We start from the raw sequence: 18,394 nt of genomic DNA, 5'->3' as shown, positions 1-18,394 counted from the left end.
CCTAATTACCTGGACCCTCTGACCCCAGGTGACCCCAGGTGATAAGGAACCACAAGTGTATGAACCTCACAATCATAATTACCAATACCAGTCAAATTAAAGCGATCTATATCAATAATTATCGTCGTTCATTTCAATTATATTTTTTTCACCATATTTTAGTATCTCTATTTCCAATAACTTTTCCTAATTCATCGTTCGTTTTCATTGGTAAGTTTTTGGTCTAGTTTTTGTTTAATATTCGTAGTTTTCTTTATAATTCAGTAAAAATTATCTAAACCTTCTGTGATTTATTCTAATTGTTTTCTCTAAGGTGGCTGTATTACCTGTCCTTACCTGGTTATAAGACTTGAATCACTAATTAATCACACACACACACACACACACACACACACACACACACACACACACACACACCTACGAGGGCCAAGGTGTCTGTACCTGGCCACACGCTCACCTGCCGTCGCTCTCATCTCACGTACTGACCCGTCCATAAATATAGTCAACAGCTGAGAGACAGTGTACAAACCTTTAACCACACGGGCACTTGTCTCCTTGGCTTGATTCTTGTCTAGTTACCTTCCTTCCTTCCTTCCTTCCTTCCTTCCTTTCCTTCCTTCCTTCCTTCCTTCCTGCCTTCCTTCCTTCCTTCCTTCCTTCCTTCCTTTTTTCTTTCTTTCCATCCTTCATTCCCTCCTTTCTTTTTTCGTTCTTTCCTTACTTGATTTCTTCCTTCTAACTATCTATCTATCTATCTATCTATCTGTCTGTCTGTCTGTCTGTCTGTCTGTCTGTCTGTCTGTCTATCTATCTATCTATCTATCTATCTATCTATCTATCTATCTATCTATCTATCTGAAGCATGAACTCGATATCTCTAGTACAACTTGAGCTTAAATCTCGAGGGTTAGCACTATGTTGACTCGTGTTGTTGACCTGAAGCCGACCTCTGAGTTAAGTTCAATTATCAGGTTTTCCTCCTTGTTCCGGAAGTATTACGATCACTGCTGTTTCCTTGTGTGGTTTTCTGACCGTGATATTAAGGCTAGAGAGTTAAAGAATTTGGATTGGATAGACTGTGTGTGTGGGTGGTTGTAGGTTCACGCAATCAATTTATCAATCAAGTTTATCTTTCTTCTTGTCTTAGGATTGGCGACCACGTAGCCCCATCCATCCATCCATCAATCCAATTTGCCATTCTTGTTGTCTTAGGGCTGGCGACCATAAGTTTTCACTCCAAGCAAATATTATCAGGGGTTATCTTGTTCCAGTTTTAGATATCAGAAATCTCACTAAACCAAATCTTTCAATTTTATTCATCTATCCGAGTCTATTCTCTCCCCTTGGTCCGTCTATCCTCAATTTTTACCTATTCATATATCTGCTCTTTTCCTCTCACCCCTAATTATAAGTTTTCCCCAGTTACAAACCTATTCCTTCCTTCCTTCCTTCCTTCATTAACTTATTCACCTGACATGCTAAATTGAACTAGTTATAATCACTCTATACCTTATGAAAAACCAGCCAATCAAAACTACTCAAGACTCAGTGACGTCACAGTGGTATGGGCTTCACTCGGCTAACTACCTAACTACCATACACTCATTACCTAGTTCATTCATATTACTAAGAGTTATACTGTGTCTCTCTTATTGCACTGTTGTTTGTGTCTCGTGTTTATGATTCTATTATTTCCTTAATATATATAATTTATCGTATATATCCGTCTCTCTTTCTTCCTCTGATTGAATGAATAAATGAATGACTGACTAAGAATGGCTAGTTAACTGAGAACGATTAACTGACTGATTTACCACCAGAGTGACTAACTGACTTGACTGACTCAGACTGAATGAAACTAACGAACAGACATATACATTGTTATTCTCCATCTTGTTTATTGTTTGGTAAATTTTCTCACTGATATAATTGTGTGTTGTTACCTGTTGTCGTGTGTTCCGTTTCTCCAGGTATTGGTAAGTAACACATTTAGTTCCGGGGCTTATAATTCATATGTATACATTTATTCATGCTATTTTGTCCTTTATACATTCATCTTTTTTATGTATGTACTTGATTTATGTTATTAATTTATGTATAAGTTTATTAATCATATTTATTATTTCGTTTTCATTGTGTTTTTCTTTATATAAATTTTTTCTTAATTATTAACATCATCTGTACTTTTTTACTCATTGATAATCATTGAGATATGTATTTACTTTCAACTATGAACAAAATAATTATGTAATGTTTCGTTTATATTGTAACTTTTTCGTTTTGTATTTCCTAGGTAGAAACTTAGTTGTTTTTTCATATCATTCTTCAGTATCATTCTATATCCAGGTAGAACTTAAGAAATGTGCATAAGTCCACAAAATCATTCTAGTGTGGGTTGGAACGTTACGCATCATTCTTCAGTAAATGTTTTATAGTGAAAGTAACTGTAACCAAAAAGCCAGACAGAGAGACAGACAGACACACACACACACACACACACAAGGAAAGTACATAAGACGCTAGGAGTCATCAGGGACACTTTATTTTACTGAAGGTTATTTACAAAGGAAAGACAACTCACATATAACCAGGTTTATTAACAATTACAGCTAGATCACCACGAGACGGTAACAACAAGTTTTTTTTATTATTTATTTAAATTGTCATTATGAGTTAATTACAGTACGGGAGAAATCCTGTGCCAGCGGTTCAAGATCCCTTTTAACAGGAGGACCACTAGAGCAGGCTATTGTATAGAGTGTGAACCTCGACAGTAGACGACAAGAGGGGGAACCGCTAGAATAATGCAGCAGGTTAAGGGGGGGAGGGGGTGATGGTGGTGGGATGGTGAATTAATTGAAATTGTCCACAAGAGCAGACAGTGATAGCAGTTACAAGAGGAATCCACAAGAGGAGTTCAGAAGAGGAGCCCTCCCCCCCCCCCTCCCCCCACAAGAGGAGCCCCTACTAGAGGAGCCTACTGTTAGGGGCCCACTGAAGTAGCCTACAATAATAGACCATTACACATCGGTACCCTTAGATAGGTGGTTGGGGGAAAGGTGGGGTGGGGGGGGGGTAAGGGGGGGTAAGGGGAGGAATCGGGTGAAGGAAGGAAAAGTAGGAAGATAAACTGGAGAAGGAGGAGAAGGTAAAGCTCAAAGGTTCGTGGGGAGAGGAAAGGAAGTAAAGGAACTAGAAGATTGGTATGAGTTTCAGAGAGGAAGCACAGGAGGGTTCTTGGGGTAAGGGGAAGAACATAAGGGGACTAGGTATTAGGGAAATATAAGGGATTTGGGGAGGGGGGAATAAAGGGTTAAGAGACACGTATAAGAACACAATCCTCTCGTTCCTCCAGTATACAAACCACTCTAATAACTACACAGGTTATTAATATTTTTTTTTTTTACAGCTCATGAAGGGCCTAACTCCGCCTGTGGACCAAATGTACTGACATAACGTACAAACTTTTGACACCATAAATTCTGTTTTTTTTTTTTTTTTTTTTTTTTTATATATATCATGTAATGTAATGTATTGTATTATCATTATTCATAAGTACAGTTGGCCCTAAACCATTTGTGTATTTATTGTTTGTCCCCCTTGAGCTGAGATGATGAAACAAAAAAAGAGTGAATTATGGATTATGGCATTATCTTCTTCTTCTTCTTCCCTCCCTCCTTCTCTCCCTCAACTTTATTCCCCCTCCTTTATAGTCACTGGGTAAAGAGGGAGGATGAATAGGAGAGAGGGAGAGAGAAAGAGAGACAGAGAGAGAGACAGAAAAACAGAAAGAGATAGTCTCCGGACCAGATGAAGGGATCAGGATGGTCGAAATTCAAGTTAGTTCCTAAAAAAAAAAATAAAGTGAGAGATTTATATATCGTATTTTCTTTATCCTTTTTTTATAAGACCATCAATTTCATAAGACTCAACTAAAATGGTGGAAGCGTCGGCGACAACAACAACACGATGAGGATAATATGAATCTTATCTTATCTTTCTTATCCTTTATCTCTCCATGAGTTTGTTTTTTATTACAAATTGAGATGATGATGATGATGATGATGATGATGATGATGATGATGATGATAACGCGAGATGGTCTATAAACTACTGGCTGAAAGTAGTATTAACCTTTCATGAAAACCTTACAGAGTATGACTAAAGTACTAATATCAAAAAACCTAATCCGTATCGGTCCGGGTTCAAATTGGCTACCAGGTATGTGGCTAGATCCACAGCCCCTATAAGAGAGAGAGAGAGAGAGAGAGAGACTGTGTATGTGTGAAAAAGAGAGAGAGGTAGTGGTAGAGACAGTATGTATGTGACAAAGAGAGAGAGAGAGAGAGAGAGTACACAGATATCTACCTTACGTACACCTCATTTTGGATGTTTTTGTCGTGTCCTCCAATTTTGAACTGGAGGCCACAAGAGAATATCATTCAGCGTTTTGGTGAAAGAACACATTCGAGAGATAGAGAAATAAAATAAGAAAAAAAAAACAATAAAAAGAGAAAAAAATAACATATCTTTGGCAATTTCACACTGTTGATTGTCGTAGTTCAATCTCTTGGTTTGTGTTAAAAGAGGGTGAATGTGACCATCAGTACAGTAAATTAAGCCAAAACTTTGCAGGGAATTAGGGTGTTGGCTCGGGCAGGTGTAGCAACAAGAGACGCGCTCAGGCAGGTGTAGCAACAAGAGACACGCTCGGGCAGGTGTAGCAGCAAGAGACGCCTCCGAATGAAACTCCGATACAAAATTAAAAAAAAAAAAAAATTCAGCAAACGAGACCGCCTCCAACACAACACTACAGGAGTCTTGGAGTGAATGAGAGACGTCTTTGAGAATTTGGTGTTTTAGGGAAAAATAAATAAAATTCCTTCCTAAGTTTAACTCCTTGTTGAAGGTATAACATGAGGCAAAGGATATTTAATCGTGATAGTTCTCTTAAGTATCCTACACTCCTTGAAGGATGTGAAAGAGATTTTAAGAACCTCCCTGGATTATCTTTATTGAAGTCATTGCCAGGATTAAAATCACACTGTGGCTATTTAGTTAAGAAAGTTGTCTTAGAGCTGTTGTTTTGGGTCCCTTCCCCCTCCCCCCTCTCCCTCCCCAAATAAGCTTAAAAAGTTTGTTTAAATACTAAATATTGTCAATGGGAGAGCACACAGGTGTTTGGAAACGTATTTTTGTTTCAATAAATCTCTCAAAATTTAACTTCTTGCAATTTTCAGATTACAGGAATGGTCTCAGTGTTTAAATAAGGTATTATACGCCTCTACGGACACTTTCAATATGCTGTAGGAGTTTGAGAAGGACAATTAATAGAATATTTGGTCTTGTGTAAGAGTTTAAGGGAGGCGCGTCTGCTGCTGGTCCGCCTCAGCCATCACGGTAAAATGAAGACAGTGGAAGACGCCGACTTTACGATCACACGAAGAAAAAATTAACTTACTAACCAAAATTGTACGTAAATGGAGACATGGATGTGCCAACTAAAATATAGCACCATTTACACAGATGACAGAGCGAGTCACAGTATAAAACCGACATTTACAGCAATATAAACAAAAAAAATAATAATAATACAAATACACAATGAAGTTGAACACTGACTCTTGGATACCAAATTACTGGTATGCAAAACGATTCACAAAGAATCCTGAGAACATTAATGCAGCTCTAAGTCATTCAGCGTTAAGATGGCTCACAGCACCTCTGGATAACCACGTGAGAAACACAAGTCACTGTCTTGGCGCTCCTCGACCACCTCCATCACCGCCAGGGAGAGTCTCACACACCTGGTGGTCGGTCACTACAGAGGATTTACGACACTATCCTCAAAAACATTTTAAGTCTGTGTGTGTGTGTGTGTGATCCCTCGGGGCGCACAATGTCCCTAGAGAGCGCACTGTCCCTGGTTGCGGTGTAGGGAGACGCACCATTACGCGCAGCTGGTGAGCCACTACTCTACACTGAGCCGCCTGGGTCCTGGGCAGCTGGAGCCACTGCTATGTACACGCGGGCAACACTGGGCACTCTAACACCACTACGTATAAATAAGACGTGAAACATTGGCACATTTATACATTTATACAGAGGGGGAGAGGTCGGGGAGACCCGACCCGCGGGACCGCTGCCGCAATTGAGGGAGGCGAAGACATCACGTCGTCCTCGCCGCTGCCGCCCCCTCTAAGAGGTGCTGGTGAACGGCGTCATTGAGGGAGTGGGCATTACGTTTACGACGGGCACTGAACACCTTGTTGCAACCATCCACCGTGCACCGGAACAACTCTGAGGCGTGAACATCGTCGTAGTGGTTCTTCAGGCCAACGCCGTCCTCAAAGGTCTTGTGACAGAATTTGCAGGGCATGTTGCCGTCACGGTCCGGTGAGGGGAGATCGTCCTCGAGGTTATATATCCAGTCAGTCTCCATGTCCTCGCTGGTGGTGCTGGTGGTGGTGTTGTTGGAGGTGGTGGTTGTAGGGGCGGCAGGCTCAGGGGGCGGCGGAGAGGGTACGTCTGTGGTGGGCGGCCCCGTGGTGGTGGGCGTTGTTGATTGAGGGGATGGGGTACTAGAGCGATCTCTTCGTTCCGTTCCCGGAAGATTATTATTAGCAGTAAAATGAGGGAGGAGGTTAGGGAGGAAGAAGTGCGGAGGCGGATGAGCTGCTGGAGGCAAGCCGCCACCGCCTCCACTGCCGCCGTTACCGCCGCCGCCACCACTGCCACGATCGCCGTTGAACAATGACTCGGCGAGTGACGTTGGGATGTGGGCCTTTAGGGCATCGAGACCGAGCGGAAGAGTGCCAGGGTCAGAGTAGAGGCGTGCCAGCAACTCCGGGTTGAGAGCAGGGTTGAAGGGCAGTCCGGGAAAGGCCATGGCGGGGAAGCCCGGCGCATCTGAGGAGGTGGAGAGTAACTTGCGGTGAAGGTTGAGGTTTGAGGCGTGGCGGTCACGACTACGCTTGGAAGGGAAGGCGGCGTTACAGCCTTCCACGGTACACTTGTGCATGAGCTTCAGGTGAACGTTTTGGTAATGAGTCTTGACTCCAAAGTGGTTTTGGAACATCTTACCACAAGCTATACAGCGGCGAGGGTTCTCCTTATCTATGGGGATGTCCAGGCTACTCAGAAACCCACCCTCGCCAAATTGAAAAGCTCCTTCGGAATCCTCTGATGGGGATCCAGGGTTCGAGTCCCGATCGCTGTCACGGTCACTTGGCCTGGGACTCGAAGATGTGACGCCATTTCCCGATGGCGCCATCTGAAGGCCGAGTGACGCCGATGCGTTTGGGGGCATCGCGCCGGAGAGGTGAGCGAAGTGGCCTTTGGAGAGGTCCTCCAGGTGCCTTAACGCGTTGGATGTGTCGACCGACTCGTCGTAGCTGCTGGAGGAGACCTTCCTGTTGCTGCCGTCCGAGTCTTTATCGTTTTTTGATTTATCACCGGAGTTCATGGAAGAACTTTCCTTCATGGCGCCATTCGTGTCATCGTCATCGTCACTCATGGCGTCTAATTCTTTATCTTCGTTTTTATCATCCTCTGAATCTTTTGCATCTATATCGTCTAGATCATCGTCGTTATCATCGTCATCATCATCATCCGTTGATATCAGATCATCGTCTTCTAATCTGAAGGCAAATTTCGTTGGGTTTTGGCTCTTGCGTTTCCGCTTATTGGCTGAGGGTGAGGCTGCCGTTCCCTCTCCCTTCATGCTCTGGGTGTCGACGCTCATGCTGTCGTCGTCCATGTCATCGTCCAGACTGTTATTAGCATTGTAGTCGTCGTCGCCTCTTCTCTGCTTGCCGTCCCCGCCGTCGTGATGCATTTTGTCTCCTGCCATTACGTCTTCACAGTGGACGGACACGGCGTTAAAGTTACCGTAGTCACCCCTCCACATTACTCCGTCCTCGCGACATCGCATACTGAGGTCGAGTGAGGTCTTGCCCATTGCATGTTGCATCTCGAGGGTACGTCGCTGCAGCTCCAGTGCCTGCTTGTGGAGATCTTCAGTAGCTGCTGCTGAGGGTGGGATGAAGGGCAGACCTGTGAGGGGGTTGATGCTACTGAACTGGCCCGGGAAAGCTCCAAGAGGTGGGAACCCAGCTGGAGGTTGGAACCCTTGTGTTGAGAGGTGCGTTGATGCCACAGGATGAGCGGCACAGGTGCGGCCATCATGAGGGGAGATCTTGCGGCGGACGTGCGGTGTGTGAAGCTTAGGATTAGGATTAGCTGAGTGACGATTTCTCGACCGCCGTGAGCTGAACATCATGTTGCAACCTTCAACGGTGCACTTGTGCATCTCTCGCAAGTGCACGGCTGAGAAGTGGATCTTGAGAGCGCCTTTATCGCAGAAAGTTTTGAGGCAGACGTTACACTGCACCCGCTTTTTGCCCGTCACTGGGTTGATCAGCGAGGTGCCCATATTGATCGGGTTCCACGATCTCTTGCCTGGAGTGTTCGGTCCCCCAGGTGACTGTGGTCTTGGGGGCATATGAAGGGTGGTGGGTGTGGCGCTGGTAGACACAGTGGTCGATGTGGTGGAGAGATTGAGGGCAGTGGTGGAGGCAGAGAAGCCTATGTCATCATCGTCACTGGTGTAGTCTGTTGGTGGATCACTGTTGATGGAGACAGGTGTGGGTGGTGGAGGCTGGGCGGCGGTAGCAGCGAGCGGCGTGACACTGCCGCTACTGACGCTGACCTGGACACCGCCACCACTACTGGCCGGGCTGGTCACCCCGCCCCCACGACAACCGTGAGCCAGGGACTGCTCGCCCCTCGACGCTGGACTCGGGCTCTGTCTCTCCTTCCGGATATCATAGGGTTGCATACTCTGAAGTCTGTTGAGTGGTGAGCCGCCCATGGGACTCGTGGGAGAGCCGAAACTATTGGGAAGAGAACCGTTGGGAGAGATATTAGGGAGAGAGACGGGCGGGACGGGGAGACGGAGCATAGAGAGAGCGGAGGAGGCCAGCTGGGGATTGGCGAGTATTGAGGTGGCGAGGGAGGGATTGGCTGCTGCCAGGATGTTGGAGGCGAGGGAGGCTGCAGACAGAGGTGGAGGTGCGGGAGGCATTCCCGGAGGACATGTTGGAGGTGGCGGTCGCAACAGGGCGCTTGGATCGCCCCTCATGAAAGGACTGAACAACATGGTGGTCCGCTCCAGAAATTTCTTCATGTCGGAGTCCATGTTCTTGCACATCTCTGACTGCGGCGGCGGCTGGTGGTGGTGGTGGTGGTGATGGGGTTGCTGGTGATGGTGGGGCTGCTGGTGTTGCGACCTCGAATTCTCTTCCCGACGGCTCTCCTCCCGCCTCAGTTCATCCCTGAAGTCCCTGTGAGGATCCCTATCTCTCATGTCTCGTAGATCCCTATGACTCTCCCTATGAATATCTCTTAGACTGTCTCTATGAAGGTCTCGGTGCGTATCTCGGTGCATCTCCCTCAGTGAGTCCCTGTGAGCGTCCCTATCTCTGTGTAGATCCCGGTGAGACTCCCTGAGAGACGGGGTGTGGTCTGGTCTGGGTGAGCTGCCTTCGTGGTGGAGCAGCTGCTGGGCGATGGCTCTCGTCTCCCCGAACCTGAGGAACTGCCTGAGCACCAGTGTCTCCTCCTCCGTACTCATCATGTGCCAGCTGTGTAGAACGTTCCCCTGGCGGTCCTGTCAACACAAAACACAACGTTAATGCACTCGTCTCCTCGCCATCATATTCGTCTATCCACCCATCCCATATTATCTTATTTATCAACCACTAAATCAATTACTCATTCTTTTATTTAATCAAACCTACATTAACCAATTACGCAAGCATATAAGGCATTAGCATACACACTGAAATACTCCCGCTGCTCATACATACATACATACATACTGCACATAAATATGATAATGCGAGAAAGTATGTTAAAATATAAGGTAAATTAGGTGTTGTCTAATCTCTTGACATTATTATTATTATTATTATTATTATTACATAAAATGACACAGGCAACCATAATTAGCGGGGGGTGGTTTGGGGGTGGGTGGGTTTGGGGGGTAGGAGGAGAGAAAAGAAGGATGACCCAAAACCCCAAAATTAGGACCGAGAACAACGATTTACAGGTCGGCACTATATTTACGGTAATATATATATATATATGTATAACTTTTTTTTCCTTTTTTTTTTGTATATAAATGATTACGATTTAGGTGGGTCGTGATTTATGGTAATTCTCTTTATCTCTTTCTCTCTCTTTTCTCCTTTTTTCCTTATTCCTAAAAGCTCAAAATTATTCCCTTTAACGTCATTTTCTCAACGTAATGAAGGGATAATTTTCATCATTTTCCTGAATTCGTGGGGAACATTTTCTCTCAAACTCCCTGGAAAAAATATATATTCAAAGTAATATTATACAGGTCGTATTTGTTTGTCTTTGCCAGAGCCTTTCATAAACTCTCGTTGTGTAAGAAGAAAGCAAGAAAAACGAAGAGAAAATGAAGGAAAGAAGGAAGGAAGGAAGGAAGGAAGGAAGGAAGGAAGGTAGGAAAGAAGGAAGGAAGGAAGGAAGGAAGGAAGGAAGGAAGGTAGGAAGGTAGGACGACCGAACGAAGAAATGAAGGAACGAAGGAATGAAGAAAGGAAGGAACGAAGGAAGGAACGAACGAACGAACGAAGGAACGAGCGAAGGAAGGAAGAAATATTACCAAAACAATTAAAAGAAAGGATTTGAAGAAGAATAAATAGAGAAAAAGACACACACACACACACACACACACACACACACACTAAACATTCACCAGGTAAACACACACACACTCACACACACACACTAAACATTCACCAGGTAAACACACACACACACTCACACACACACACAAAACATTCACCAGGTAAACACACACACACACACTAAACATTACCAGGTAAACACACACACACACTTCACACACACACACACACACACTCACACACACCAAACATTCACCAGGTAAACACACACACACACACACACACACACACACAAACATTACACAACACACACTAAACATTCAGCAGGTAAACACACATACACACACACACACTAAACATTCACCAGGTAAACACACACACATACTAAACATTCACCAGGTAAACACACATACACACACACTAAACATTCACCAGGTAACAGAGGCTAAATAAACCAGGTAGGTAAGGTGAGGTAAGATGGGGCGGGTCTCAGGTGACAAGCAGGATGGTCACGCCATCTTCTTCTGGCAGCGAGGGAAGAGATCACAAACTCTCACGCATTTCTGTTTTCGCAACCTACGACGTCTGTCTGTCTGTCTGTCTGTCTGTCTGTCTGTCTGTCTGTCTGTCTGTCTGTCTGTCTGTCGTCTGTCTGTCTGTCTGTCGTCTGTCTTTCTATCTATTACAGGAGGTGAGAAACTAAGGTTGAAGATTTCACTAAAAATTTCCCATACTCATTAAGACCAAGTAATTACCCGCATCCTTAATTAGTGTGTCACTGAGTGTTTAAGTAATTTATTTTATCGACAATGATCAGAGAAAAATTTACAATGAATATATTATAGAATGGAGGTAATTAAGATTGCTAAATAGGTGATATTTTTCCCCATTCAATAAGACCAAAAGTCTAGCCTTAAGCTTTATTAAAACACCAACCGAATTATATTTTATTAGGTAATCAAAAACAAGGTCTTGCCAATTACTGCAGAAATGAAATACCACCAATTTACAAGTAGAAAATACAATAACTACATCATTCCTGTTAATTAACCTTTATGTCATCATCTTGTGACACCCAACCAAGTCCAACAGCCACAATCAAAATATTTACTAAAGACGTGTGAATGTTAGTTTATGTAACACCGTAAACAAACAGATTTTGCCTCATGTGTGAAGGGAAAATACAGGTGTTAAAGTAATTCATTCTTTCTCACACTTTTCTTCAATGTTATGTTAGGGAAAAGACACTTGAAATTAGCGTTAACTTGTACAAAATGGAAAGTGGAACTCGCGCACCTGATGATGGCCTATTAACGACAAGGTGGATATAGGATACTGCATACTAAACCTCAATACATAAGAAATAAATTCTGCCACCACTTTCTCCCTAAAAAAAAAAAGTTAGATACCAATTCACAGGTGGGTCGACTAGGAGAGCCCCGGGGATGAACCAGTGCTGTATCCACTCGTCTGCATAAATATGTATAAAAGTGTGTGTGTGTGTGTGGTAAAGACACACACACACACACACACACACATCAAAGACACCTCAACCCTGAAGCTAAGTCACATCACCTGCAAAAGTGTCCGGCAAAGCGAAACTAACACGAGAGAGAGAGAGAGAGAGAGAGAGAGAGAGAGAGAGAGAGAGAGAGAGAGAGAGAGAGAGAGAGAGAGAGAGAGAGAGAGAGTGTGTGTGTGTGTGTGTTCCCCTTCCTCCCCTCACACATCTCCACACATGCCTCTCCCATTTTTACTCCAGAAATACGAGGGTCGACCGCTATCACACCTCCATCTTGAAGGCAGGAGTCGAGGGTGGCAGACAGACCCAGGAAAATACTGTCGCACGCATCGCTCTAATTACGCTTACCTGCCACTAATCTTTACCTGGTGGGTCTTCTATCCAGGTGAGATAATTTAACCTGGTGGATCTATGACTCAGGTGAGTTAATATTTAACATGGTAGGTGTTCTACCTTGTTCATCTAACATTATTGTGTCCTAAACTTTGTTATTAAAAACTGTTTGAGTAGAAGGACTGAATAATCACAATGTATATTTATCACTCTCTCACTCACCCTTACCCTCACACACTCACCCTTACCCTCACACACTCACCCTTACCCTCATGCTCACACTCTCACTCACCCTCACACTCACCCTCACCCTCACCCTTACCCCCACCCTTCGTGCACTCAGTCGTCAGGGTGAGGGTTGCTTGTCAGTCAATCAGTCGCTCTGCCAGGAAACATATTCTGACTGGTTTTGAAATTACCCGTCTGAGTTTGTGGTGGTGATGGGTAGCGGTGATGGGGAAATGGTGGTGATGAGTGGTAGTGGTGGTGGGGGGTTGTGAGAGGGGCTGGTGATGGAGTGGTGGGGGTGGTGATGAGTGGTGATGAGGTGATAGTGAGGGGGGGATTGGTAATGGGGTGTGTGTGTGTGTGTGTGTGTGTGTGTGTGTGTGTGTGTGTGTGTGTGTGTGTGTGTGTGTGTGTGTGTGTGTGAGGAAGTACTGTAGAGGACGATGATTGAGTAAAGAGAATGAAGCACCAAAGAGAGAGAGAGAGAGAGAGAGAGAGAGAGAGAGAGAGAGAGAGAGAGAGAGAGAGAGAGAGAGAGAGAGAGAGAGGACAGGTAGATGGAAGAGGAGAGGGGAGACGAGATATATGGAAGAGGGAAAGGGGACGGAAGATATTTAAGAACCAGGTGCTGATATGGCAACAGTGGCAGGCATAAGCAACACCTACACTGGCAACATTGTCATAACCTAACCTAACCATAAATAAGGGAGCGGTGGCCGAATAGATAGAGCACTCATCTTCAGTTCTAAAGGGTCGCTGGATCGATCCCTGGGCAGTTTTTCTCCTAAGTGTAAATAGGTACCTAACTTTACTGTTGTAGAAATGAAAGCGGTTGAGTACAGTGCTTCCTTGTATGGCTTTGTTTATTATTAATTAATTTTTACATAACATTTTTACATAACATTTTGTGGTAAATGTCAGGATACTTTCATATATCATCATATATTAAGGAACACTGTAACACATACACCGTAGCTACCTGACCTTCCTTTTGAGAGGGAATGCGTCAGCTAGCCCTATATACGCATTTTCTGACCCTATCGATTTATGTTTTGAAGGGAAATGTGAGGAATGTCTTATTTTTCCCTAACTACAACGTAACACAACTTGGTCTCTCTTGTGTTCTAATATACTCAAGCAGAATAAACATACAGAAATAATACAATTAGTCTCACAATATTCTTAAAACCTAAATTTATTATTTTATCGTGTGTATTTTTTTTCCAGGGAAGGGAGGGGGGGTGAGGAAGGGTTGATGTGGAGGAAGGGAAGATGTGGTGTGGAGGGGTGGAGGTAAGGAGGGTGTGAGGAAGGGATAAGGAAAGGTAGGGGGGGATATAGGAGATAAGGGAGGGGGGGTGTGGAAGAGGGAGAAAGGAGGGTTGATGAGGGAGTAGGGGAAAGAAAGGGTAAGGGAGGAAGGAGGGAGGAGGGTGTGGAAGAGTGAGGAAGGACGGCTGATGCGGAGGTAGGGGAGGTGGGGAGGGGTGAGGGAGTTAGGGAAGGGGAGGAAGGAGGGACAGGTAATTAAACACACAATTAATGGACGCAGGTAATCCAGATCTGCATCATTAATCAGCGTTAGTCTCTCTCAACTATTCTTCTTGTCTGCTGTACTGTCTCTTATTTCTGCTTGCTTATTCTTTTTTTTTTCATCCGTGTGTGTGTGTGTGTGTGTGTGTGTGTGTGTGTGTGTGTGTGTGTGTGTGTGTGTGTGTGTGTGTGTGTGTGTATGTGTGTGTTATTTTCTTCCATTGATTTTTTTTAATTTTTGATTATTTTGTTGTTGTTGTTGTTGTTGTTGTTGTTGTTGTTGTGGTAGCAGTAGTTGTAGTTACGATGATAGTGGTTTTGTTAGCGTTTGTTGTAGGTGTGATGGTGGTAGTGATGGTATCTACATTGGAGAAAGTTTTGATAGTGAGAGCTAGACACAGAGAGACTGAGAGATATTATCATAACAAGACTATAAATTCCAGGCCATTCGTCAAAATCCATATCAAAGTCCAATTCTCAAACCATCGTGTCTAATAACTAAGACAAGTTAACTCACTGGATCACCTAAAAATCCTAAAATACGACACAAAGTTGGTGAAATGTTATGGTGTCAAAAACTACCTTCAAACTCTACACGATTAAGACACGTTCTCCTATCACCAACTACGATAAGATGTAAAACTACGAATCTAAACTCACTATATATTAAGAATCGAGTTATATAAATGATACTCAATAAAAAACTTAGTCTAGACTTCTGAAACCATTAAGGTGGCAAGGTGTGACTGACCTACTGTACACTGTGTGATGTTAATAAACAGTCTGGGTGTATTTTATCAAACATGAAGATCTTACTTGACAGCTTCATTATCATACACACCTTGAGTATACTCGTATATATATATATACATAACATACACACGAATTTTAGAAATCTGTCTCGTCATGCTTCCGTTGACGTGACGAGTGGTGTCTCATCTTCAGGTTAAAGAAAATGGGAGCCGTATTGTCTCCTGGTTAGGCTAGGTTAGCTTTAGGTTAGGTTAGGTTAGCGTTAGAATATTTAAGCCTCAGCTTAAATAAAACAGTGTCTAATGTTCAAGTGATCCGAAAACTTATATCAAGTTACAATTCTCTAAAAGAAAATCTTGTTTTATCCTGACTGTAAGGAGAGGGGGGAGAGGGAGTGGGTCAGGGGTTGGGGGGGGATGGAGGGATAGAGGAGGAGGAGGGAGGGGGAGGGAGGTGTCTTAACCAAAACATCCAGAGTTCTTAACCTATTCACATGTCGACTATTTCACGGTGAACACTTAGATTAAGTAAATTTCGGTTTATATGTCATGGTATAAAAGTAAATGCTTCATGACTTAAAATGCAAATTGGACAGCTTGACTCCAGTATTTAGGGATTACGTCCTCGAAATGAGGCAATTTTCCCCGACTACATCCTGGTGACCTGGGGGGTGAGGTGATGGGGTAGGGGGGTGAGGTGATGGGGTAGGGGGGGAGATAGGGGTGTGTGTGTGTGTGTGTGTGTCGTTGGAGAAGTTTTAAGGCTCACAGGTAGATATTTTTCAGGTATAAACACCGTCAAATAATAACATTTAAGATACCTTCACATATCATCACTATCCTGTATGATAACCTTCTTTTTTCTTCTTCTTTCAAGGTGATAGAAGGATTAAAGAAAAAAGAAAGAACAAGAATGCAGGAGACAATTTACATCAGAAAAGCATCAGGTGAAATATGAACTAGGAGCAAAAGGAGAAAAAAAAAGGTGTTTTGACTCATTAGTGGGAGAGACTGCATGAGACCGAGGCAGTTCACAGAGAGATATATGTTCATCCTTGGTTCCCCTGACTCGTCTGTCGCTCTCCCTGGTTTAATAACACGTAGGGAGGACAATGAACTGCTGATGATGATGTGAGAGGAGGGGAAGGGAGAGGAGGAGAAGGGAGAGAAGGGGAAGGGAGAGAAGGGGAAGGGAGCGGAAGGGAAGTGAGAGGAGGGAGGGAAAGGGAAGGAGATGTATGAGGAGGAGAATGGAGGGGAAGTGGGGAAAGATGACAAGAGGGAAAGGGAGATGGGGGGATGTGAAAGGAGAGGGGGGAATGGGGGTGGAGGTAAGTTACACCTTTACACCTGTTGACAAAAGTTATTAACAATATTATGTAAATTTTATTCCAATAGTTTCTTAATCTATAATTTCAGTTAACCTTTGCATAATTAAAAACATTAACGATATTATGTTGATTATTATTATTATTATTATTATTATTATTATTATTATTATTATTATTATTATTGCAGAGAAACTAAAGTAATTATGATTTACAGGTAACGATTTCATTTACATCTATAACAGTCAACGATATAATGTAAATATTTAAACATTTCTCTATAGATTATGTTATTTTTCAATATTATTCGCTTATGTATTTTCTTTATGTACAATTATTGGTCTATTGATAAGTTCCAAGTGTAATTATTATCGTAATTAGTGACATAACTCATTGTAATTATCGTTATTAATGTCCTTACCCGTATAATAATCCTTCATAAATTATCATTAGTCATGTTCAAACTGCAATAAATTATAATTCAAGTAATTAATATTGTTGTAATTAACAATTATCACCCGGGGAAATATATCACTTTGCATTGAATACATTTTTAAATTGAATCAATAAAATCGGTTGTAAAATAGAATTATCATAAGGAGAATGATAATTACCCTGTTGTGAAGGTATCACCATTAGCTATGATAATTATTCAGAAAACAATATATCATGGTCTTGTAATTGTATCATGTAATTAGTTACAGGTGTAAAGTCAGTTAATTATCTGAGTTACAATTATTAATCAGTTCAACGACCAGTAGTTAATCTTAGTAAAATAATCAGTTACGGTCATAACTTGGTCAATTATATTCATTTGTTATATTTAGCAGTGAATATAATTGTAACTAAACTCATACTAATGTCAATTGGCTTCACCTAATTACCACCAATCATCTATTAAGTTACGACTGTTAACCCCAGTCACTAATCCCCCCCCCCCCCCCCATCTTATAATCCGTATCATCACCGGCCACAATTATAACCCCGCCAAATTATCACTATTTGCTATAATTATCAGGCGGACAATTATCACCAGGTACCATGATTATCACCAGGTGTCCCAGGTAGGTTCTCACCCCCTACCCTCACCACTAATACCACACTAACACAGAATAAACCTTTAGTTTTATGTCTCCCTAAAGTATAGATTTATTTGTCCGGATGCTCAAATATCCGGTCGAAATTATCCCTTAACTAAATTAATGCTTCCGGTACTTGTGAGTTTCTTAAATATAACAATTACATTTCGACCGTAAAGACATTCTAAGATTTTTGTTGTTGCTATTATTTTGTTGTTTGATTAGTCTTAGTGTCTAGAGGTAATTTGACTTTTGTTTACCTTTGTATATGATAACCCTTTCACTAAGTCCTCTACCATAAATAAAGTTTGTTTCCTCATGCCCTATTCTTTATTAAAAAAAAAAAGGGTAAATTGCCTTTTCCCCGACGTCCGCCTCAACTTGTGTTACAGTAACCTCTCAAGTCTTAGTGTTCCTCTCTGTACTGAAAACTGGAACAAGTCTGGTCTAAAAATGCTCATTACCTGCCTGGGTCCACCTTGTAATCATGTCAGTATTACCGGTTACCTGCCTGGTCCCGGTGCGGATGAGGAGGGCGGAGGTAGAGAGAATTCAAGCCCAAAGCCGCTGGGATTTTCTCAAGGTCTAGGGGGCCGTGACCGAGTAATCAAAGTAGTGTTTGTCTTAGGAACCGAGAGCTGCTGATGATCGGTAGTGCTCGGACAACACCAGCTACTACTACTACTACTACTACTACTACTACTACTTTTTTTATAATCATGGCTTCTACTAATACTACTACAACCACCACTTCTACTACTACCATCACCACTACTACACCCTCGATGATCTAACTTACTACCATATGCAGACGACTTCTCAGTAACGACTATAGACCTACGATTAACCCACCTCTCCTCTCCTAAGATTCTAACAGATACCAATGGCATTTTATCATTCA

The 18,394-nt window shown here is 42.9% G+C and overlaps 1 protein-coding gene across 1 annotated transcript in view; it reads right to left on the bottom strand.

Moving 5' to 3' along the window:
- Positions 1 to 2,577: 2,577 nt before the first annotated feature.
- The window catches only part of LOC121863669 (zinc finger protein basonuclin-2-like), a 29,976-nt gene continuing 14,159 nt past the window's right edge, over positions 2,578 to 18,394 (bottom strand). Inside the window, exon 2 of the mRNA XM_042362420.1 lies at positions 2,578 to 9,670. Coding sequence (XP_042218354.1) covers positions 6,170 to 9,670 — 3,501 coding nt within the window. The 3' untranslated portion in view covers positions 2,578 to 6,169. The remainder of the gene's footprint in view (positions 9,671 to 18,394) is intronic.

This window comes from Homarus americanus, unplaced genomic scaffold, assembly GCF_018991925.1.
Source record: "Homarus americanus isolate GMGI-L3 unplaced genomic scaffold, GMGI_Hamer_2.0 scaffold43308, whole genome shotgun sequence".
NCBI classification, from domain to species: domain Eukaryota; kingdom Metazoa; phylum Arthropoda; class Malacostraca; order Decapoda; family Nephropidae; genus Homarus; species Homarus americanus.
Note: the sequence above shows the minus strand (reverse complement) of the source record. Positions and strands in the feature narration are given on the sequence as shown.